The 26,004-nt window shown below is 42.4% G+C and overlaps 1 protein-coding gene across 3 annotated transcripts in view; it reads right to left on the reverse strand.

Annotated features, from left to right (window-relative positions):
• LOC135509870 (Fc receptor-like protein 5) overlaps window positions 1-26,004 on the reverse strand; it is a 69,346-nt gene that overhangs the window by 10,587 nt on the left and 32,755 nt on the right. For 2 of the 3 annotated variants that reach the window (XM_064930703.1, XM_064930702.1), the window contains exons 3-6: window positions 18,663-18,938; window positions 17,627-17,869; window positions 14,642-14,917; window positions 12,334-12,582 (exon numbers count right to left, since the gene is read on the reverse strand). In XM_064930703.1, coding sequence (XP_064786775.1) covers window positions 12,334-12,582; window positions 14,642-14,917; window positions 17,627-17,869; window positions 18,663-18,938 — 1,044 coding nt within the window. The remainder of the gene's footprint in view (window positions 1-12,333; window positions 12,583-14,641; window positions 14,918-17,626; window positions 17,870-18,662; window positions 18,939-26,004) is intronic. The other variant, XM_064930704.1, reaches the window with a different exon arrangement.

The raw sequence follows: 26,004 nt of genomic DNA on the forward strand, positions 1-26,004 counted from the left end.
TTCAGTGCTATATTAACCAGACCATCGCCTGGTACAGTGCTATATTAACCAGACCATCCCCTGGCACAGTGCTATATTAACCAGACCATCCCCTGGTACAGTGCTATATTAACCAGACCATCCCCTGGCACAGTGCTATATTAACCAGACCATCCCCTGGTACAGTGCTATATTAACCAGACCATCCCCTGGCACAGTGCTATATTAACCAGACCATCCCCTGGTTCAGTGTTATATTAACCAGACCATCCCCTGGTACAGTGTTATATTAACCAGACCATCCCCTGGCATGGCACAGTGCTATATTAACCAGACCATCCCCTGGTTCAGTGCTATATTAACCAGACCATCCCCTGGCACAGTGCTATATTAACCAGACCATCCCCTGGCATGGCACAGTGCTATATTAACCAGACCATCCCCTGGCATGGCACAGTGTTATATTAACCAGACCATCCCCTGGCACAGTGCTATATTAACCAGACCATCCCCTGGCACAGTGCTATATTAACCAGACCATCCCCTGGCATGGCACAGTGCTATATTAACCAGACCATCCCTTGGTACAGTGCTATATTAACCAGACCATCCCCTGACACAGTGTTATATTAACCAGACCATCCCCTGGCATGGCACAGTGCTATATTAACCAGACCATCCCCTGGTACAGTGCTATATTAACCAGACCATCCCCTGACACAGTGTTATATTAACCAGACCATCCCCTGGCATGGCACAGTGCTATATTAACCAGACCATCCCCTGGTACAGTGCTATATTAACCAGACCATCCCCTGACACAGTGTTATATTAACCAGACCATCCCCTGGAATGACACAGTGCTATATTAACCAGACCATCCCCTGGTACAGTGCTATATTAACCAGACCATCCCCTGGTACAGTGCTATATTAACCAGACCATCCCCTGGCACAGTGTTATATTAACCAGACCATCCCCTGGTACAGTGCTATATTAACCAGACCATCCCCTGGTACAGTGCTATATTAACCAGACCATCCCCTGGTACAGTGCTATATTAACCAGACCATCCCCTGGTACAGTGTTATATTAACCAGACCATCCCCTGGCACAGTGTTATATTAACCAGACCATCCCCTGGTACAGTGCTATATTAACCAGACCATCCCCTGGTGGCACAGTGCTATATTAACCAGACCATCCCCTGGTACAGTGCTATATTAACCAGACCATCCCCTGGTACAGTGCTATATTAACCAGACCATCCCCTGGCACAGTGTTATATTAACCAGACCATCCCCTGGCACAGTGCTATATTAACCAGACCATCCCCTGGTACAGTGCTATATTAACCAGACCATCCCCTGGCACAGTGCTATATTAACCAGACCATCCCCTGGTACAGTGCTATATTAACCAGACCATCCCCTGACACAGTGCTATATTAACCAGACCATCCCCTGGCACAGTGTTATATTAACCAGACCATCCCCTGGCATGGCACAGTGTTATATTAACCAGACCATCCCCTGGCACAGTGTTATATTAACCAGACCATCCCCTGGCATGGCACAGTGTTATATTAACCAGACCATCCCCTGGTACAGTGCTATATTAACCAGACCATCCCCTGGCACAGTGCTATATTAACCAGACCATCCCCTGGCACAGTGCTATATTAACCAGACCATCCCCTGGCATGGCACAGTGCTATATTAACCAGACCATCCCCTGGCATGGCACAGTGCTATATTAACCAGACCATCCCCTTGGTACAGTGCTATATTAACCAGACCATCCCCTGGCACAGTGTTATATTAACCAGACCATCCCCTGGTACAGTGCTATATTAACACAGACCATCCCCTGGTACAGTGCTATATTAACCAGACCATCCCCTGGCACAGTGCTATATTAACCAGACCATCCCCTGGTACAGTGCTATATTAACCAGACCATCCCCTGGCACAGTGCTATATTAACCAGACCATCCCCTGGCATGGCACAGTGTTATATTAACCAGACCATCCCCTGGCACAGTGCTATATTAACCAGACCATCCCCTGGCACAGTGCTATATTAACCAGACCATCCCCTGACACAGTGTTATATTAACCAGACCATCCCCTGGCACAGTGCTATATTAACCAGACCATCCCCTGGCACAGTGCTATATTAACCAGACCATCCCCTGGCACAGTGCTATATTAACCAGACCATCCCCTGGCACAGTGCTATATTAACCAGACCATCCCCTGGCACAGTGTTATATTAACCAGACCATCCCCTGGCATGGCAAAGTGCTATATTAACCAGACCACCCCCTGGTTCAGTGCTATATTAACCAGACCATCCCCTGACACGGTGCTATATTAACCAGACCATCCCCTGACACAGTGCTATATTAACCAGACCATCCCCTGGCACAGTGCTATATTAACCAGACCATCCCCTGACACAGTGCTATATTAACCAGACCATCCCCTGGTACAGTGCTATATTAACCAGACCATCCCCTGGTACAGTGCTATATTAACCAGACCATCCCCTGACACAGTGCTATATTAACCAGACCATCCCCTGGCACAGTGCTATATTAACCAGACCATCCCCTGGTACAGTGCTATATTAACCAGACCATCCCCTGGTACAGTGCTATATTAACCAGACCATCCCCTGGTACAGTGCTATATTAACCAGACCATCCCCTGGCACAGTGCTATATTAACCAGACCATCCCCTGGCACAGTGCTATATTAACCAGACCATCCCCTGGTACAGTGCTATATTAACCAGACCATCCCCTGGCATGGTGCTATATTAACCAGACCATCCCCTGGCACAGTGCTATATTAACCAGACCATCCCCTGGCATGGTGCTATATTAACCAGACCATCCCCTGGCATGGTGCTATATTAACCAGACCATCCCCTGGTACAGTGCTGTATTAACCAGACCATCCCCTGGCATGGTGCTATATTAACCAGACCATCCCTTGCTGTGGTGCTATATTAACCAGACCATCCCCTGACACAGTGCTATATTAACCAGACCACCCCCTGGCATGTTGCTATATTAACCAGACCATCCCCTGGTACAGTGTTATATTAACCAGACCATCCCCTGGCACAGTGCTATATTAACCAGACCATCCCCTGACACAGTGCTATATTAACCAGACCATCCCCTGGTACAGTGCTATATTAACACAGACCATCCCCTGGTACAGTGCTATATTAACCAGACCATCCCCTGGTACAGTGCTATATTAACCAGACCATCCCCTGGCACAGTGCTATATTAACCAGACCATCCCCTGGCACAGTGCTATATTAACCAGACCATCCCCTGGTACAGTGCTATATTAACCAGACCATCCCCTGGTACAGTGCTATATTAACCAGACCATCCCCTGGCACAGTGCTATATTAACCAGACCATCCCCTGGTACAGTGCTATATTAACCAGACCATCCCCTGGCACAGTGCTATATTAACCAGACCATCCCCTGACACAGTGCTATATTAACCAGACCATCCCCTGGCACAGTGCTATATTAACCAGACCATCCCCTGACACAGTGCTATATTAACCAGACCATCCCCTGTGCTAATGACACAGTGCTATATTAACCAGACCATCCCCTGGTACAGTGCTATATTAACCAGACCATCCCCTGGTACAGTGCTATATTAACCAGACCATCCCCTGGCACAGTGTTATATTAACCAGACCATCCCCTGGTACAGTGCTATATTAACCAGACCATCCCCTGGTACAGTGCTATATTAACCAGACCATCCCCTGGTACAGTGTTATATTAACCAGACCATCCCCTGGCACAGTGCTATATTAACCAGAACATCCCCTGGCATGGTGCAGTGTTATATTAACCAGACCATCCCCTGGTACAGTGCTATATTAACCAGACCATCGCCTGGTACAGTGCTATATTAACCAGACCATCCCCTGGCACAGTGCTATATTAACCAGACCATCCCCTGGTACAGTGTTATATTAACCAGACCATCCAATGGTACAGTGCTATATTAACCAGACCATCCCCTGGTACAGTGCTATATTAACCAGACCATCCCCTGGCACAGTGTTATATTAACCAGACCATCCCCTGGCACAGTGCTATATTAACCAGACCATCCCCTGGTACAGTGCTATATTAACCAGACCATCCCCTGGCACAGTGCTATATTAACCAGACCATCCCCTGGTACAGTGCTATATTAACCAGACCATCCCCTGGTACAGTGCTATATTAACCAGACCATCCCCTGACACAGTGCTATATTAACCAGACCATCCCCTGGCACAGTGTTATATTAACCAGACCATCCCCTGGCACAGTGCTATATTAACCAGACCATCCCCTGGTACAGTGCTATATTAACCAGACCATCCCCTGGTACAGTGCTATATTAACCAGACCATCCCCTGGCACAGTGCTATATTAACCAGACCATCCCCTGGCACAGTGCTATATTAACCAGACCATCCCCTGGCACAGTGCTATATTAACCAGACCATCCCCTGGTACAGTGCTATATTAACCAGACCATCCCCTGGCACAGTGTTATATTAACCAGACCATCCCCTGACCATCCCTACAGTGCTATATTAACCAGACCATCCCCTGGTACAGTGCTATATTAACCAGACCATCCCCTGGTACAGTGCTATATTAACCAGACCATCCCCTGGTACAGTGCTATATTAACCAGACCATCCCCTGGTACAGTGCTATATTAACCAGACCATCCCCTGGTACAGTGCTATATTAACCAGACCATCCCCTGGCACAGTGTTATATTAACCAGACCATCCCCTGGCACAGTGCTATATTAACCAGACCATCCCCTGGCACAGTGCTATATTAACCAGACCATCCCCTGACACAGTGCTATATTAACCAGACCATCCCCTGGCACAGTGCTATATTAACCAGACCATCCCCTGGCATGGCACAGTGCTATATTAACCAGACCATCCCCTGACACAGTGCTATATTAACCAGACCATCCCCTGACACAGTGCTATATTAACCAGACCATCCCCTGGTACAGTGCTATATTAACCAGACCATCCCCTGGTACAGTGCTATATTAACCAGACCATCCCCTGGCACAGTGCTATATTAACCAGACCATCCCCTGGTACAGTGCTATATTAACCAGACCATCCCCTGGCACAGTGCTATATTAACCAGACCATCCCCTGGTACAGTGCTATATTAACCAGACCATCCCCTGGCACAGTGCTATATTAACCAGACCATCCCCTGGTACAGTGCTATATTAACCAGACCATCCCCTGGTACAGTGCTATATTAACCAGACCATCCCCTGACACAGTGCTATATTAACCAGACCATCCCCTGACATGGTGCTATATTAACCAGACCATCCCCTGGTACAGTGCTATATTAACCAGACCATCCCCTGGCACAGTGCTATATTAACCAGACCATCCCCTGGCACAGTGCTATATTAACCAGACCATCCCCTGGCACAGTGCTATATTAACCAGACCATCCCCTGGTACAGTGCTATATTAACCAGACCATCCCCTGGCACAGTGCTATATTAACCAGACCATCCCCTGGCACAGTGCTATATTAACCAGACCATCCCCTGGCACAGTGCTATATTAACCAGACCATCCCCTGGTACAGTGCTATATTAACCAGACCATCCCCTGGCACAGTGCTATATTAACCAGACCATCCCCTGGTACAGTGCTATATTAACCAGACCATCCCCTGGCACAGTGTTATATTAACCAGACCATCCCCTGACACAGTGCTATATTAACCAGACCATCCCCTGGCACAGTGCTATATTAACCAGACCATCCCCTGACACAGTGCTATATTAACCAGACCATCCCCTGGCACAGTGCTATATTAACCAGACCATCCCCTGGCACAGTGCTATATTAACCAGACCATCCCCTGGCACAGTGCTATATTAACCAGACCATCCCCTGGACAGTGCTATATTAACCAGACCATCCCCTGACACAGTGCTATATTAACCAGACCATCCCCTGACACAGTGCTATATTAACCAGACCATCCCCTGGCACAGTGCTATATTAACCAGACCATCCCCTGGTACAGTGCTATATTAACCAGACCATCCCCTGACACAGTGCTATATTAACCAGACCATCCCCTGGTACAGTGCTATATTAACCAGACCATCCCCTGACACAGTGCTATATTAACCAGACCATCCCCTGGCACAGTGCTATATTAACCAGACCATCCCCTGACACAGTGCTATATTAACCAGACCATCCCCTGACACAGTGCTATATTAACCAGACCATCCCCTGGCACAGTGCTATATTAACCAGACCATCCCCTGGTACAGTGCTATATTAACCAGACCATCCCCTGGTACAGTGCTATATTAACCAGACCATCCCCTGACACAGTGCTATATTAACCAGACCATCCCCTGGCACAGTGCTATATTAACCAGACCATCCCCTGGTACAGTGCTATATTAACCAGACCATCCCCTGACACAGTGTTATATTAACCAGACCATCCCCTGACACAGTGCTATATTAACCAGACCATCCCCTGACACAGTGCTATATTAACCAGACCATCCCCTGACACAGTGCTATATTAACCAGACCATCCCCTGACACAGTGCTATATTAACCAGACCATCCCCTGACACAGTGCTATATTAACCAGACCATCCCCTGGTACAGTGCTATATTAACCAGACCATCCCCTGACACAGTGCTATATTAACCAGACCATCCCCTGACATGGTGCTATATTAACCAGACCATCCCCTGAAACAGTGCTATATTAACCAGACCATCCCCTGACACAGTGCTATATTAACCAGACCATCCCCTGACATGGCACAGTGCTATATTAACCAGACCATCCCCTGACATGGTGCTATATTAACCAGACCATCCCCTGACATGGTGCTATATTAACCAGGCCATCCCCTGACATGGTTCTATATTAACCAGACCATCCCCTGACATGGTGCTATATTAACCAGACCATCCCCTGACATGGTGCTATATTAACCAGACCATCCCCTGGCACATGGTGCTATATTAACCAGACCATCCCCTGACATGGTGCTATATTAACCAGACCATCCCCTGGCATGGTGCTATATTAACCAGACCATCCCCTGACATGGCACAGTGCTATATTAACCAGACCATCCCCTGACATGGTGCTATATTAACCAGACCATCCCCTGACATGGTGCTATATTAACCAGACCATCCCCTGGCACAGTGCTATATTAACCAGACCATCCCCTGACACAGTGCTATATTAACCAGACCATCCCCTGACACAGTGCTATATTAACCAGACCATCCCCTGGTACAGTGCTATATTAACCAGACCATCCCCTGGTACAGTGCTATATTAACCAGACCATCCCCTGACACAGTGCTATATTAACCAGACCATCCCCTGACATGGCACAGTGCTATATTAACCAGACCATCCCCTGACATGGTGCTATATTAACCAGACCATCCCCTGACACAGTGCTATATTAACCAGACCATCCCCTGACATGGCACAGTGCTATATTAACCAGACCATCCCCTGACATGGTGCTATATTAACCAGACCATCCCCTGGTACAGTGCTATATTAACCAGACCATCCCCTGGTACAGTGCTATATTAACCAGACCATCCCCTGGCATGGTGCTATATTAACCAGACCATCCCCTGGCATGGTGCTATATTAACCAGACCATCCCCTGACATGGTGCTATATTAACCAGACCATCCCCTGACATGGTGCTATATTAACCAGACCATCCCCTGGTACAGTGCTATATTAACCAGACCATCCCCTGGCATGGTGTGACCATCCCCTGGACATGGTGCTATATTAACCAGACCATCCCCTGGACATGGTGCTATATTAACCAGACCATCCCCTGGCATGGTGCTATATTAACCAGACCATCCCCTGACATGGTGCTATATTAACCAGACCATCCCCTGGTACAGTGCTATATTAACCAGACCATCCCCTGACATGGTGCTATATTAACCAGACCATCCCCTGGTACAGTGCTATATTAACCAGACCATCCCCTGGCACAGTGTTATATTAACCAGACCATCCCCTGACATGGTGCTATATTAACCAGACCATCCCCTGACATGGTGCTATATTAACCAGACCATCCCCTGACATGGTGCTATATTAACCAGACCATCCCCTGACATGGTGCTATATTAACCAGACCATCCCCTGGCATGGTGCTATATTAACCAGACCATCCCCTGGTACAGTGCTATATTAACCAGACCATCCCCTGGTACAGTGCTATATTAACCAGACCATCCCCTGGCATGGTGCTATATTAACCAGACCATCCCCTGGCATGGTGCTATATTAACCAGACCATCCCCTGACATGGTGCTATATTAACCAGACCATCCCCTGACATGGTGCTATATTAACCAGACCATCCCCTGGTACAGTGCTATATTAACCAGACCATCCCCTGGCATGGTGCTATATTAACCAGACCATCCCCTGACATGGTGCTATATTAACCAGACCATCCCCTGGCACAGTGCTATATTAACCAGACCATCCCCTGACACATGGTGCTATATTAACCAGACCATCCCCTGACATGGTGCTATATTAACCAGACCATCCCCTGGTACAGTGCTATATTAACCAGACCATCCCCTGACATGGTGCTATATTAACCAGACCATCCCCTGGTACAGTGCTATATTAACCAGACCATCCCCTGGCACAGTGCTATATTAACCAGACCATCCCCTGACATGGTGCTATATTAACCAGACCAGTGCTATATTAACCAGACCATCCCCTGACATGGTGCTATATTAACCAGACCATCCCCTGACATGGTGCTATATTAACCAGACCATCCCCTGACATGGTGCTATATTAACCAGACCATCCCCTGACATGGTGCTATATTAACCAGACCATCCCCTGACATGGTGCTATATTAACCAGACCATCCCCTGACATGGTGCTATATTATATCCAGACCATCCCCTGACATGGTGCTATATTAACCAGACCATCCCCTGACATTAACCAGACCATCCCCTGGACATGGTGCTATATTAACCAGACCATCCCCTGGCATGGTGCTATATTAACCAGACCATCCCCTGGCATGGTGCTATATTAACCAGACCATCCCCTGACATGGTGCTATATTAACCAGACCATCCCCTGACATGGTGCTATATTAACCAGACCATCCCCTGACATGGTGCTATATTAACCAGACCATCCCCTGACATGGTGCTATATTAACCAGACCATCCCCTGACATGGTGCTATATTAAAATGAAGGCGCTGTGAACTATGCGCCTGCTCTGAAATATGTGTTAGTTGGCTTCTAAACGAGTTGGAAAAAGTGGGTTTGGTGCCAGATGGTATCACTTTGGTGTCATAATGATATCTAATTGACTGATGGACACTGATTTGCTAGTTGACTTTTGTACATTTGCAATATGTTTAACCTAGGGGGAGGCACTATTTTTATTTTTGGAAAAATAACGTTCCCAAAGTAAACGGCCTATTTCTCAGGACCAGATGCTAGAATATGCATATAATTGACAGCTTAGGATAGAAAACACTCTAAAGTTTCCAAAACTGTGAAAATATTGTCTGTGACTATAACAGAACTGATATTGCAGGCGAAAGCCTGAGAAAAATCCAATCAGGAAGTGACTCTTACCTCTGTGTTCCTATGCATCCCTATTGACCATTGAAAGGGATATCAACCAGATTCCTTTTTCTATGGCTTCCCTAATGTGTCTACAGCCTTTAGACGTAGTTTCAGGCCTTTTTTTTTGAGGAATGAGCGTAAACGGCCACATTACGTAAGTGTTCAGGTGGGGGCTCTCAGTGTGACCTTTGCGCAAAAGAGAGAGTCGGGCATTGTTCCTAGTGAAAAGCCAACTGTCCCGCTTGCTATATTATCGAATAAATATCTGAAAAACACCTTGAGGATTGATTATAAAAAACGTTTGCCATGTTTCTTTCGACATTATGGATATAATTTGGATTTTTTTGTCCCGCGTTGTCGTGACCTCTATTTCCGGTGGATTCCTGGGCACACATCAAACAAACAGAGGTATTTGGATATGAAAAATATCTTTATGGAACAAAAGGAACATTTGCTGTCTAACTGGGAGTCTCGTGAGTGAAAACATCCAAAGATCGTCATAGGTAAATGGTTAATTTTGATTGCTTTACTGATTTTCGTAACCAAGCTTCCTGATGCTAAGTGGAAATAATGCTAATAATGCTACGTTAGGCTATCGATAAACACAAACGCTTGTATTGCTTTCGCTGTAAAGCATAATTTCAAAATCTGAGACAACAGGGTGATTAACAAAAGGCTAAGCTGTGTTTCAAAATGTTTCACTTGTGATTTCATGAATATTAATATTTTCTAGTAATATCTTTTGACTGTTGCGCTATGCTATTCAGCAGTTGCTTATGACAATTCTCCGGGAGCCGGGAGGGATATTTCTACAGTGAGGTACCATCACCAAAATGACATTCTGAAATCAACACTAAAAATGTCATCACCATAGTCTCCAGACTGTGCAGAGTTCAACGAGACGCCCCGCTTGACCGTAGCTGACTCTGAGTGCAGCAACCATGAAAAAAAGCAGGCTCAAAATTAGGCTTGGCATTTCAGGGGCTTTTGGGGTACAGCAGAGGCACCGTTAGGGTTAGAAGGACAATTCAACCACAGGAATGGTCCTCCCGATCTATGCAAGCCTAACCTTGACCGTGTAGCATTAACCATTAACAGTAAAAACAGTTTTTTTTTCCATCTCACAGATTACAATGACATCTCTCCCCATAGGAATACTTTGCATGCTCCTCAAAAGTCAACCTGAAGCCTATGTGGGTTATGAATGCCTTATGACCCTGTCTTCAATGACATTCCACCAGGCCACTATGAGGTCTACCTGTGTTGATTCTAAGGTAAAGAAGTCAGATCTTTCGAAAACACCACATGTGTGATTAGGCAACCCTCGTGAACTGTAAAATCAGTCATTTCTCCCAACAGATGTCAAAGAAAGCTCTCTCACACACACGCACACACACGCACGCACACGCACACGCACACACACACACACACACACACACACACACACACACACACACACACACACACACACACACACACACACACACACACACACACACACACACACACACACACACACACACACACACACACACACACACACACACACACCAAGGATGGAGTGACAAAGTGTGGTGCTTAATAAAGGCAGTAAGCATTTAACTGTCAGATCTACATGTTGTATTCAGTGCATGAGACAAATAACATTTGATTTGATTTTGGATCCTGGATGTGGGACTGTTTTATTTTGCACAAGCTGGGACCTCATCAAGAAGAAGCTGACAATTGTAGGAACAGTATGAAAAAACAAGCCAGAGCTCCCACCTCAGCTGTTGAATACACAGAGCAGGCCTATCAATTCCTCTAAGTTTGTGTTCATGGCTGACAGTGTCCTACGTGCCAAAGAAAGGCAAAAAAATCCCCGAGCTGACAAGGTACAAGATCTGTCATTCTGCCCTGAACAGGCAGTTGACCCACTGTTCCCAGGCCGTCATTGAAAATAAGAATTTGTTCTTAACTGACTTGCCTAGTTAAATAAATGTGAAAAAAATAAAAGCTCTCCAGGTCTAAATAAATACAATCCATATTTATGTTTATTAATTTATTTTGACTATTTTCACATCATTACACCACTGTATATAGACAGTGGGGAGAACAAGTATGTCATGCAATAAAATGCTAATTAATTACTTAAAAATCATACGATATGATTTTCTGGATTTTTGTATTAGATTCCGTCTCTCACAGTTGAAGTGTACCTATGGTAAAACTTACAGACCTCCACATGCTTTGTAAATTGAAAATCTGCAAAATCGGCAGTGAATCAGATATATATATATACACATCATATGACATTTGAAATGTATAAAGACATTTGAATTTAATTGAAATATAGAGAGAGGGAGAGCGAGAGAAAAGGAGAGAGAGAGATTTTATTGAAATGTGTTTATTTATTTATTTAATTAGGCAAGTCAGTAAAGAACAAATTCTTAATTTACAATGACGGTCTACCACCCAGTTTATAATGCAGGTTTCAGCACCTCTTAACAGTGTAAAGAAGAACCACCCAGTTTATAATGCAGGTTTCAGCACCTCTTAACAGTGTAAAGAAGAACCAGATAACCTGAATGTCAAGGTTTCTCATATTCTCACCTGTCACAGTCATCCAGCTCCATGGTGATTCTCCTTTAGAGCTGGAGTTGTTACACTTGTAGAGTCCTTCATCTGACTTGGATACTGCAGGGATGGTCATCTCTCCTGTAGTCTCAGTCCTGATGAGGGATCCGTCTTTGTAGAAATCAGCTGTGAGGTCAGAGGGAGTTCCCTGATGTCTGCAGCGCAGAGTCACAGAATCTCCCTCAGTCACAGGAAGGGCAGGGCTCTCCAGGATCACAGCTCCATCTGTATATAATATATAAACATCATATATAAACAGGGCTCTCCAGGATCACAGCTCCAGCTGTATATAATATATAAACATCATATATAAACAGGGCTCTCCAGGATCACAGCACCAGCTGTATATAATATATAAACATCATATATAAACAGGGCTCTCCAGGATCACAGCTCCAGCTGTATATAATATATAAACATCATATATAAACAGGGCTCTCCAGGATCACAGCTCCAACTGTATATAATATATAAACAGGGCTCTCCAGGATCACAGCTCCAGCTGTATATAATATATAAACATCATATATAAACAGGTCTCTCCAGGATCACAGCTCCAGCTGTATATAATATATAAACATCATATATAAACAGGTCTCTCCAGGATCACAGCTCCAGCTGTATATAATATATAAACATCATATATAAACAGGTCTCTCCAGGATCACAGCTCCAGCTGTATATAATATATAAACATCATATATAAACAGGGCTCTCCAGGATCACAGCACCAACTGTATATAATATATAAACATCATATATAAACAGGGCTCTCCAGGATCACAGCACCAGCTGTATATAATATATAAACATCATATATAAACAGGTCTCTCCAGGATCACAGCACCAGCTGTATATAATATATAAACATCATATATAAACAGGTCTCTCCAGGATCACAGCTCCAGCTGTATATAATATATAAACATCATATATAAACAGGGCTCTCCAGGATCACAGCTCCAGCTGTATATAATATATAAACATCATATATAAACAGGGCTCTCCAGGATCACAGCACCAACTGTATATAATATATAAACATCATATATAAACAGGGCTCTCCAGGATCACAGCTCCAGCTGTATATAATATATAAATATCATATATAAACAGGTCTCTCCTAGGATCACTCACTCTCAAACTCTCCTTCCAGACTCATATCAAACATCTCCAATCAAAAATCAAATCAAGAGTCGGCTTTCTATTCCGCAACAAAGCCTCCTTCACTCACGCCGCCAAACTTACCCTAGTAAAACTGACTATCCTACCGATCCTCGACTTCGGCGATGTCATCTACAAAATTGCCTCCAACACTCTACTCAGCAAACTGGATGCAGTTTATCACAGTGCCATCCGTTTTGTTACTAAAGCACCTTATACCACCCACCACTGCGACTTGTATGCTTTAGTCGGCTGGCCCTCGCTGCATATTCGTCGCCAGACCCACTGGCTCCAGGTCATCTACAAGTCCATGCTAGGTAAAGCTCCGCCTTATCTCAGTTCACTGGTCACGATGGCAACACCCATCCGTAGCACGCGCTCCAGCAGGTGTATCTCACTGATCATCCCTAAAGCCAACACCTCATTTGGCCGCCTTTCGTTCCAGTACTCTGCTGCCTGTGACTGGAATGAATTGCAAAAATCCCTGAAGTTGGAGACTTTTATCTCCCTCACCAACTTCAAACATGTGCTATCTGAGCAGCTAACCGATCGATGCAGCTGTACATAGTCTATTGGTAAATAACCCGCCCATTTTCACCTACCTCATCCCCACACTGTTTTTATTTATTTACTTTTCTGCTCTTTTGCACACCAGTATCTCTACCTGTACATGACCATCTGATCATTTATCACTCCAGTGCTAATCTGCAAGTTTGTTATTATTCGCCTACCTCCTCATGCCTTTTGCACACAATGTATATAGACTCGCCTTTTTTTGTACTGTGTTATTGACTTGTTAATTGTTTACTCCATGTGTAACTCTGTGTTGTCTGTTCACATTGCTATGCTTTATCTTGGCCAGGTCGCAGTTGTAAATGAGAACTTGTTCTCAACTAGCCTACCTGGTTAATTAAAGGTGAAATAAAAAAATAAAAAATAAAAAAATCACAGATCCAGCTGTATATAATATATAAACATCATATATAAACAGGTCTCTCCAGGATCACAGCTCAATCTGTATATTATATATAGACATCATGTATAAACATAACATCAGCTATCTGAAACCAGATGAACCACTAAACACTATAATGTCAGTAGATGGTGTTTGTGGACATACCATGTACTGTGATGTTGACAGCATGGCTGTGTTGTCCAGACCCAGACTCACACCAGTACACTCCACTGTCTGATGGTATTAGCAACATGATGCATGAAGACCCCTGTTGTTTTCCCCAGTCAGTATTACACTCTGAAAGGATTCCTCTCGATGTGTTCCTCACCACTCTCCATCTAACAGAGTTCCCCTGAACCTCACAGCTCAGAGAGACAGACTCATATTCAAAGAACTGAGGTCTGTCAGGACTGACAATCAGAGAGGCTGGAAGAGAGAGATCTGGAGAGAGAGAGGGAGAGAGAGAGAGAGAGAGAGAGAGAGAGAGAGAGAGAGAGAGAGAGAGAGAGAGAGAGGGAGAGAGAGAGAGAGAGGGATAGATAAAAAGAGAGGGAGAGAAGAAGAGAGAGAGAAAAAGAGAGAGAGAGATGGATTGATAAAGAGAGAGACAGAACGTGACAGAGATGAGAGAGATGAGAGAGAGAGAGAGACAGAGATAGAGATGAGAGAGAGAGAGAGATAGAGAGAGAGAAAAGAAGAGAGAGTGAGAAATGGATTGATAAATACAGACAGAGAGAGCAACAGAGAGAGAGAGAGAGGGGGGGATAAAAAGAGAGGGAGGGAGAGATAAAAAGAGAGGGGGAGATGGATTGATAAAGAGAGACAGAGAGAGCAACAGAGAGAGGAGGAGGAGAGAGAGAGAGAGAGAGAGAAATGGATTGATAAAGAGAGACAGAGAAAGCCACAGTGAGAGAGAGAGAGAGAGAGAGAGAGAGAGAGAGAGACAAAGTCATGAGCTCCTGAATCTCAGCATAAAAATACATGTTTTGTCATAACCGTAGTATACCACGGCCTCCAGCCAATCAGCATTCAGAACCACCCAGTTAATAATTAAGCAATATGGCACGGGGGGTGTGGTATATGACCAATATACCGCGGGTATGGGCTATTTTTAAGCACGATGCAGCACAGAGTGCCTGGATGCTGCCTTTAGCCGTGGTATATTGGCCATACACCACCTGAGGTGCCTTATTGCTATTATAAACAGGTTACCAACTTAATTATTGCAGTAAAAATAAATGTTTTGTCATAACCAGTATATACGGTCTGATATTCCACTACTTCCAGCCAATCAGCATTCAAGGCTGCAAGCACCCAGTTTATAATGCAGGTTTCAGCACCTCTTAACAGTGTAAAGAAGAACCACCCAGTTTATAATGCAGGTTTCAGCACCTCTTAACAGTGTAAAGAAGAACCACCCAGTTTATAATGCAGGTTTCAACACCTCTTAACAGTGTAAAGAAGAACCACCCAGTTTATAATGCAGGTTTCAGCACCTCTTAACAGTGTAAAGAAGAACCACCCAGTTTATAACGCAGGTTTCAGCACCTCTTAACAGTGTAAAGAAGAACCACCCAGTTTATAATGCAGGTTTCAGCACCTCTTAACCTGTTGGAACTCTAGGGGCGCAATTTCATTTTTGGATGAAAAACGTTCCCGTTTTAAACAAGATATTTTGTCACAAAAAGATGCTCGACTATGCATATAATTGCTACTGTTCGAAAGAAAACACTCTGACGTGTCCAGAAATACAAAGATCTTCTCTGTGCGTGCCCTTTAACGTGAGCTTCAGGCAAAACCAAGATGAGATGGCATCCAGGAAATGACAAGGATTTTTGAGGCTCTGTTTGTCATGATCTCCTTATATGGCTGTGAACGCAAGAGGAATGAGTCTGCCCTTTCTGTCGTTTCCCCAAGGTGTCTGCAGCATTGTGACGTATTTGTAGGCAGATCATTGGAAGATTGACCATAAGAGACCACATTTACCACGTGTCCGCCCGGTGTCCTGCGCCGAAATTGGTGCGCAAAAGTCACCTGCCAGTATTTTTCCAAACAATACAGAGAGTAAAGCAAGCTTCCACGAACTGCATGTCAATGAAGAGATATGTGAAAAAACACCTTGAGGACTGATTCCAAACAACGTTTGCCATGTTTCGGTGGATATTATGTAGTTAATCCGGAAAAAGTTTTACGTTGTAGGTGACTGCATTTTCGGTTCGTTTCAGTAGCCAGGCGCAATGTAGAAAACGGAACGATTTCTCCTACACACAGACGCTTTCAGGAAACACTGCGCATTTGGTGTGTAACTGAGAGTCTCCTCATTGAAAACATCAGAAGCTCTTCAAAGGTAAATGATTTTATTTATTTGGTTATCTGGTTTTTGTGAAAATGTTGCGTGCTACATGTTATTCAAAATGCATTGCTAGCTTTGCATACTCTTACACAAATTAGTCAATTTCTATGGTTCAAAAGCATATTTTGAAAATCTGAGATGACAGTGTTGTTAAGAAAAGGCTAAGCTTGAGAGCAGATGCATTATTTTCATTTTATTTGCGATTTTCAGAAATCGTTAACGTTACATTATGCTAATGAGCTTCAGGCTATAACTGTATACAGGGTTTTTTCATAGCCAAACGTGAACAAAACGGAGCGATTTGTCCTACACAAATAATATTTTTTTGAAAAACTGCACATTTGCTATGTAACTGAGAGTCTCCTCATTGAAAACATCCGAAGCTCTTCAAAGTTAATGATTTTATTTATTTGGTTATCTGGCTTTTGTGAAAATGTTGCGTGCTACATGCTACACAAAATGCTATGCTAGCTTTGCATACTCTTACACAAATTAGTCAATTTCTATGGTTCAAAAGCATATTTTGAAAATCTGAGATGACAGTGTTGTTAAGAAAAGGCTAAGCTTGAGAGCAAACGCATTATTTTAATTTTATTTGCGATTTTCAGAAATCGTTAACGTTGCGTTATGCTAATGAGCCTGAGGCTTTAGTCACGATCCCGGATCCGGGATGGGGAGTTTCATGAGGTTAACAGTGTAAAGAAGAACCCCCCAGTTTATAATGCAGGTTTCAGCACCTCTTAACAGTGTAAAGAAGAACCATATAACCTGAATGTCAAGGTTTCTCATATTCTCACCTGTCACAGTCATCCAGCTCTCTGGTGATTCTCCTTCAGAGGTGTTACACTTGTAGTGTCCTTCATCTGACTTGGATACTGCATTGATGGTCATATTTCCTGTAGTCTCATTCCTGATGAGGGATCCATCTTTGTAGAAATCAGCTGTGAGGTCAGAGGGAGTTCCCTGATATCTGCAGCGCAGAGTCACAGAATCTCCCTCAGTCACAGGAAGGGCAGGGCTCTCCAGGATCACAGCACCAGCTGTATATAATATATAAACATCATATATAAACAGGGCTCTCCAGGATCACAGCTCCAGCTGTATATAATATATAAACATCATATATAAACAGGGCTCTCCAGGATCACAGCACCAACTGTATATAATATATAAACATCATATATAAACAGGGCTCTCCAGGATCACAGCTCCAGCTGTATATAATATATAAACATCATATATAAACAGGTCTCTCCAGGATCACAGCTCCAGCTGTATATAATATATAAACATCATATATAAACAGGGCTCTCCAGGATCACAGCTCCAGCTGTATATAATATATAAACATCATATATAAACAGGGCTCTCCAGGATCACAGCCCCAGCTGTATATAATATATAAACAGGTCTCTCCAGGATCACAGCTCCAACTGTATATAATATATAAACATCATATATAAACAGGGCTCTCCAGGATCACAGCTCCAGCTGTATATAATATATAAACATCATATATAAACAGGTCTCTCCAGGATCACAGCTCCAGCTGTATATAATATATAAACATCATATATAAACAGGTCTCTCCAGGATCACAGCTCCAGCTGTATATAATATATAAACATCATATATAAACAGGGCTCTCCAGGATCACAGCTCCAGCTGTATATAATATATAAACATCATATATAAACAGGGCTCTCCAGGATCACAGCTCCAGCTGTATATAATATATAAACATCATATATAAACATAACATAACATCAGCTATCTGAAACCAGATGAACCACTAAACACTATAATGTCAGTAGATGGTGTTTGTGGACATACCATGTACTGTGATGTTGACAGCATGGCTGTGTTGTCCAGACCCAGACTCACACCAGTACACTCCACTGTCTGATGGTATTAGCAACATGATGCATGAAGACCCCTGTTGTTTTCCCCAGTCAGTACTACACTCTGAAAGGATTCCTCTCGATGTGTTCCTCACCACTCTCCATCTAGCAGAGTTCCCCTGAACCTCACAGCTCAGAGAGACAGACTCATATTCAAAGAACTGAGATCTGTCAGGACTGACACTCAGAGAGGCTGGAAAGGAGAGATCTGGAGAGAGAGAGAGGTCATGAGAAAATAAGCTCCTGACTCTTTCTGCATTTAGAGTTAGATAAACTTAGATTTTTTGACAAGGACATATGTAGGAAAATCCTCCAAAACATAAGCTTCAAAATGAAAAGTCCAAACCGACAACCGGATTTTGGACAAAATTATTCCGGAAGGAGTCCTACTACCAAGGATTCTACAGCTAAGGATTCTACTTCCAACAATTCTTACTACCAAGGATTCTACTACCAAGGACTCTACTACCAACGATTCCTACTGACAAGGATTCTTACTACCAAGGATTCTACTACCAAGGATTCTACTACCAAGGATTATACTGCCAAGGATTCTTACTTCCAAGGATTCTAACTACCAAAAATTCTTACTGCCAAGGATTGTACTACCAATCATTCTAATTGCCATGGATTCTTACTGCCAGGGAATCTTACTAACAAGGATTCTACTACCAAGGATTCTTACAGCCAAGGGATTCATCCTGCCAAGGTTTCTTACTACCAAAAATTCTATTAGCAAGAATTCTAACTGCCAACGAATCTACTACCAAGGATTCTTACTGCCAAGGATTCTTACTACCAAGGATTGTTACTAACAAAGATTCTTACTTCCAAGGATTCTTACTGACAAGGATTCTACTACCAATGATTCTTACTGCCAAGGATTCTTACTGCCAAGGATTCTACTAACTAGGATTCTTACTTCCAAGGATTCCTACTGCTCAGGATACTTTCACCCAAGGCATCTTACTGCCAATGAATCTTACTGACAAGGATTCCACTAAAAATAATTATACTATAAAGGTTTCTTACTAACAGGGATTATAATACCAATGATTCTTACCAAGGATTCTTAAAGCCAAGGATTCTTACTGCCAAGGATTCTACTCCCAACAATTCTTACTACCAACAATTCTTACTACCAGGGATGAATACTACCAAGGGATTCTTACTGCCAAGGATTCGGACAACCAAGGATTCTTACTACCAAGGAATCTACTACCAATGATTCTTACTCTAAAGGATTCTTACTGCCAAGGATTGTTACTGCCAAGGATTCTTACTGCCAAGGATTCTTACTACCAAGGATTCTTACTATCAAGGATTCTACTTCCAAGGAATCATACTACCAAGGATTTTTAGTGCCAAGGATCCTACTACCAATGATTCTACGACCTATGAATCTACTACCAAGGAATCTAAGAGTCAATGATTCTTACTGCCAAGGATTCTATTACCAAGGATTATTACTGTCAAGGATCCTACTGCCATGTATTCTTACTTTCAACGATTCCTACTGCTCAGGATTATTTCTACCTAGGCATCTTACTGCCAAATAATCTTACTGCCAAGGATTCTTACTGCCAAAGGATTTTACAAACAAAGATTCTACTATAAAGGTTTCTTACGACCAGGGATTATATTACCAATGATTCTTACCACCAAGGATTCTTACTGCCAAGAATTCTACTACCAAGGCGTTTTACTTCAAGCGATGCTTACTGCCAATGATTCTTACTGCCAAGGATTCTTACTACCATGTACTCTTAACACCAATGATTCTTCTACCAAGGATTCTTACAGCCAAGGATTCTTACTGCCAAGGATTCTTACTGCCAAGGATTCTTACTGCCAAGGATTCTACTTCCAAGAACTCTTTCTACCAATGGTTCTTACTGCCAAGGATTAATACTACCAAGGGATTCTTACTGCCGAGAATTCTGACAACCAAGAATTCTTACTACCAAGGATTCTACTTCCAAGGAATCTTACTACCAAGGATTTTTACTGCCAAGGATCCTACTGCCATGGATTCATCTGCAAGGGACTCTTACTGCAAAGAATTCTACTACCAAGGATTTTTCCTACCAAGCTATTCTTACTGCCAAGGTTTTTTACTACCAAGGATTGTTACTACTAAGGATTCTTATTGCCAAGGATTCTATTACCAAGGATTCTTACTGCGAATGATTCTTACTTCCAAGGATTCCTACTGCCAAGGATTCCTACTGCCAAGGATTAATACTGCCAAGGATTCTTACAGCCAAGATCTCATACTGCCAAGGAATCTACTACCAAGGATTCTTACAACCAAGGATTCTTACTAGCAATGTTTCCCTCTGTCAAGGATTCTACAACTAATGATTTTTACTACCAATGATTCTTACTGCTAAAGATTCTTACTGCCAAGGATTCTTACAGCCAATGATTCTTACTTTCAAGGATTATACTACCAAGGATTTTACTATCAAGTGTTGAACTACCAAGGATTATACTGCCAATGATTCTTACTGCCAAGGATTCTACAACTAATGATTCTTACTATCAAGGATTCTTACTGACAAGGATTCTATTACCAAGGGATTCTTACTGCCAAAGATTCTTACTGCCAATGATTCTACTAAATATGATTCTTACTGCCAAGGATCCTCCTACCAGGGATTCTTACTCCCAACGTATCTATTACCAAGGATTCTTACTAACAAGGATTCTTACTGCCATGTATTCTTAATTTCAACGATTCCTACTGCTCAGGATTATTTCTACCTAGGATTCTACTTCCAAGAACTCTTCCTTCCAATGGTTCTTACTGCCAAGGATTAATACTACCAAGGGATTCTTATTGCCGAGAATTCTGACAACCAAGGATTCTTACTACCAAGGATTCTACTTCCAAGGAATCTTACTACCAAGGATTTTTACTGCCAAGGATCCTACTACCAAGGATTCTTACTACCAACGCTTCTTACAGACAATGATTCTTACTGCCAAGGATTCTTACTGCCAAGGATTATACTGCCAAGGATTTTTACTGCCAAGGATTCTTACTACCAGGGATTCTTACTGCCAAGGATTATATTGCCAAGGATTATACTGCCAAGGATTTTTACTGTCAAGGATTCCAACTGCCAAGGATTCTAACTGCCAAGGAATCATACTGCCATCGATTCTTGCTGCCAAGGATTCTTACAGCCAAGGATTATTATTGATAAGGATTCTAATATGAAGGATTCTACTAACAAGGATTCTTACAGTTATTATATTACCAATGATTTTTACTACCAAGGATTATTACTGCCAAGGATTCTACCAACAAGGATTCTTAGTTCAAGAGATGCTTACTGCCAAGGATTCTACTACCAAGGATTCTTACTACCAAGGCTACCTACTACCAAGGATTCTACTACCAAGGATTCTTACTTCCAAGGCTACCTACTACCAAGGATTCTACTACCAAGGATGCTACTACCAAGGATTCTTACTATCAAGGATTCTACTACCAAGGATGCTACTACCAAGGATTATTACCAACAATGATTCGTCCTGCCAAGGATTCTTACTGCCAAAGATTCTTACTGCCAAGGATTCTTACAGCCAAGGATTATTACCAACAATGATTCGTCCTGCCAAGGATTCTAACTGCCAATGATTCATACTTCCAAGTATTCTACAACCAAGGATTCTACTACCAATGATTCTTACTGCCAAGGATTCTTACTGCCAAGGATTCTTACAACCAATGATTCTTACTTCCAAAGAATCTACTATAAAGGATTCTTACTGCCAAAGATTCTTACTGCCAAGGATTCTTACAGGCAAGGATTCTTACCACCAATGATTCTTACTTCCAAGGATTATAATATCATGGAATTCTACTACCAATGATTCGTACTACTAATGATTCTTACTACCAAGTATAGTCTACCAAGGATTCTACAACCAAGGATACTATTACCAAGAATCTATCACCAAGGATTCTTACTGCCAAGGAGTCTTACTGCCAAATGATTCTTACTGCCAAAGAATCTACTACCAAGGATTCTTACTACCAAAGAATCTACTATAAAGGATTCTTACTACCAAGGAATCTACTATAAAGGATTCTTACTACCAAGGATTCTTACTGCCAAGGATTCTACTACCAATGATTCTAACTGCCATGGATTCATACTGCCAGGGACTCTTACTGCCAAGGATTCTACTACCAATGATTTTTCCTACCAAGGGATTCTTACTGCCAAGTTTTTTTACTACCACGGATCGTTACTACTAAGGATTCTTATTGCCAAGGATTCTATTACCAAGGATTCTTACTGCGAAGGATTCTTATTTATAAGGATTCCCACTGCCAAGGATTCCTACTGCCAAAGATTAATACTGCCAAGGATTCTTACTGCCAAGGATTCTACTTCCAAGAACTCTTACTACCAACGGTTCTTACTGCCAAGGATTAATACTACCAAGGGATTCTTACTGCCGAGAATTCTGACAACCAAGGATTCTTACCTACCAAGGAATCTACTATAAAGGATTCTTACTGTCAAGGATTCTTACTGCCAAGGTTTCCACTTCCAAGGATTCTTACTACCAAGGATTCGTACTGTCAAGGATTCTTACTGCCAAGGTTCCCACTACCAAGGATTCTTACTACCAAGGATTCTTACTTCAAAAGATTCTTACTACCAAGGATTAATATTACCAAGGAATTCTTACTGACGAGAATTCTGACATCCAAGGATTCTTACTACCAAGGAATTGACTATAAAGGATTCTTACTACCAAGGATTCTTACTGCCAAGGATTCTTACTACCAAGAAATCTACAACCAAGGCTTTTTACTTCAAGCGATGCTTACTGCCAATGATTCTTACTGCCAAGGATTCTTACTACCAAGTATTCTTAACACCAATGATTCTTCTACCAAGGAATCTACTATAAAGGATTCTTACTGACAAGGATTCTTATTGCCAAGGTTTCCACTTCCCAAAGATTCTTACTACCAAGGATTCTTACTGTAAAGGATTCTTACTGCCAAGTGTTCTTCCTGACAAGGATTCTTACTACCAAGTATTCTTACTACAAGGATTATTTCTACCAAGGTCTCTTATTGCCAAGGATTCTTACTTCAACAGATTCTTACTACCAAGGATGAATATTACCAAGGAATTTTTACTGACGAGAATTCTGACATCCAAGGATTCTTACTACCAAGGAATCGACTATAAAGGATTCTTACTACCAAGGATTCCCACTGTAAAGGATTCTTACTGCCAATGATTCGTACTACCATGGGTTCTTACTACCAAGGAGTCTTACCACCAGGGATTCTACAGTTAAGGATTCTTCTTCCAAAGATTCTTACTTTCAAGGATTCTTTCTGCCAATGATTCTTACAACCAAGGATTCTTACTGACAAGGACTCTTACTGCCAAAGTATTCTTACTGCCAAAGAATCTACTACCAAGGATTCTTACTGCCACTGATTCTTACTACAAGGATTATTTCTACCAAGGTCTCTTATTGCCAAGGATTCTTACTTCAAAAGATTCTTACTACCAAGGATTAATATTACCAAGGAAGTTTTACTGACGAGAATTCTGACATCCAAGGATTCTTACTACCAAGGAATCTACTATAAAGGATTCTTACTACCAAGGAATCTACTATAAAGGATTCTTACTACCAAGGATTCTTACTGCCAAGGATTCTACTACCAATGATTCTAACTGCCATGGATTCATACTGCCAGCGACTCTTACTGCCAAGGATTCTACTACCAATGATTTTTCCTACCAAGGGATTCTTACTGCCAAGGTTTTTTACTACCAAGGATCGTTACTACTAAGGATTCTTATTGCCAAGGATTCTATTACCAAGGATTCTTACTGCGAAGGATTCTTATTTATAAGGATTCCCACTGCCAAGGATTCCTACTGCCAAAGATTAATACTGCCAAGGATTCTTACTGCCAAGGATTCTACTTCCAAGAACTCTTACTACCAACGGTTCTTACTGCCAAGGATTAATACTACCAAGGGATTCTTACTGCCGAGAATTCTGACAACCAAGGATTCTTACCTACCAAGGAATCTACTATAAAGGATTCTTACTGTCAAGGATTCTTACTGCCAAGGTTTCCACTTCCAAGGATTCTTACTACCAAGGATTCGTACTGTCAAGGATTCTTACTGCCAAGGTTCCCACTTCCAAGGATTCTTACTACCAAGGATTCTTACTTCAAAAGATTCTTACTACCAAGGATTAATATTACCAAGGAATTCTTACTGACGAGAATTCTGACATCCAAGGATTCTTACTACCAAGGAATTGACTATAAAGGATTCTTACTACCAAGGATTCTTACTGCCAAGGATTCTTACTACCAAGAAATCTACAACCAAGGCTTTTTACTTCAAGCGATGCTTACTGCCAATGATTCTTACTGCCAAGGATTCTTACTACCAAGTATTCTTAACACCAATGATTCTTCTACCAAGGAATCTACTATAAAGGATTCTTACTGACAAGGATTCTTATTGCCAAGGTTTCCACTTCCCAAAGATTCTTACTACCAAGGATTCTTACTGTAAAGGATTCTTACTGCCAAGTGTTCTTCCTGACAAGGATTCTTACTACCAAGTATTCTTACTACAAGGATTATTTCTACCAAGGATTCTTACTACCAAGGATTCTTACTTCAAAAGATTCTTACTACCAAGGATTAATACTACCAAGGAATTCTTACTGACGAGAATTCTGACATCCAAGGATTCTTACTACCAAGGAATTGACTATAAAGGATTCTTACTACCAAGGATTCCCACTGTAAAGGATTCTTACTGCCAATGATTCTTACTACCATGGGTTCTTACTACCAAGGAGTCTTACCACCAGGGATTCTACAGCTAAGGATTCTTCTTCCAAAGAGTCTTAGTTTCAAGGATTCTTTCTGCCAATGATTCTTACAACCAAGGATTCTAACTGACAAGGACTCTTACTGCCAAAGTATTCTTACTGCCAAAGAATCTACTACCAAGGATTCTTACTGCCACTGATTCTTACTACAATGATTATTTCTACCAAGGTCTCTTATTGCCAAGGATTCTTACTTCAAAAGATTCTTACTACCAAGGATTAATATTACCAAGGAAGTTTTACTAACGAGAATTCTGACATCCAAGGATTCTTACTACCAAGGATTCTAACTGCCATGGATTCATACTGCCAGGGACTCTTACTGCCAAGGATTCTACGACCAATGATTTTTCCTACCA

The sequence above is a fragment of the Oncorhynchus masou genome, chromosome 23 (assembly GCF_036934945.1).
Source record: "Oncorhynchus masou masou isolate Uvic2021 chromosome 23, UVic_Omas_1.1, whole genome shotgun sequence".
Taxonomy (NCBI): domain Eukaryota; kingdom Metazoa; phylum Chordata; class Actinopteri; order Salmoniformes; family Salmonidae; genus Oncorhynchus; species Oncorhynchus masou.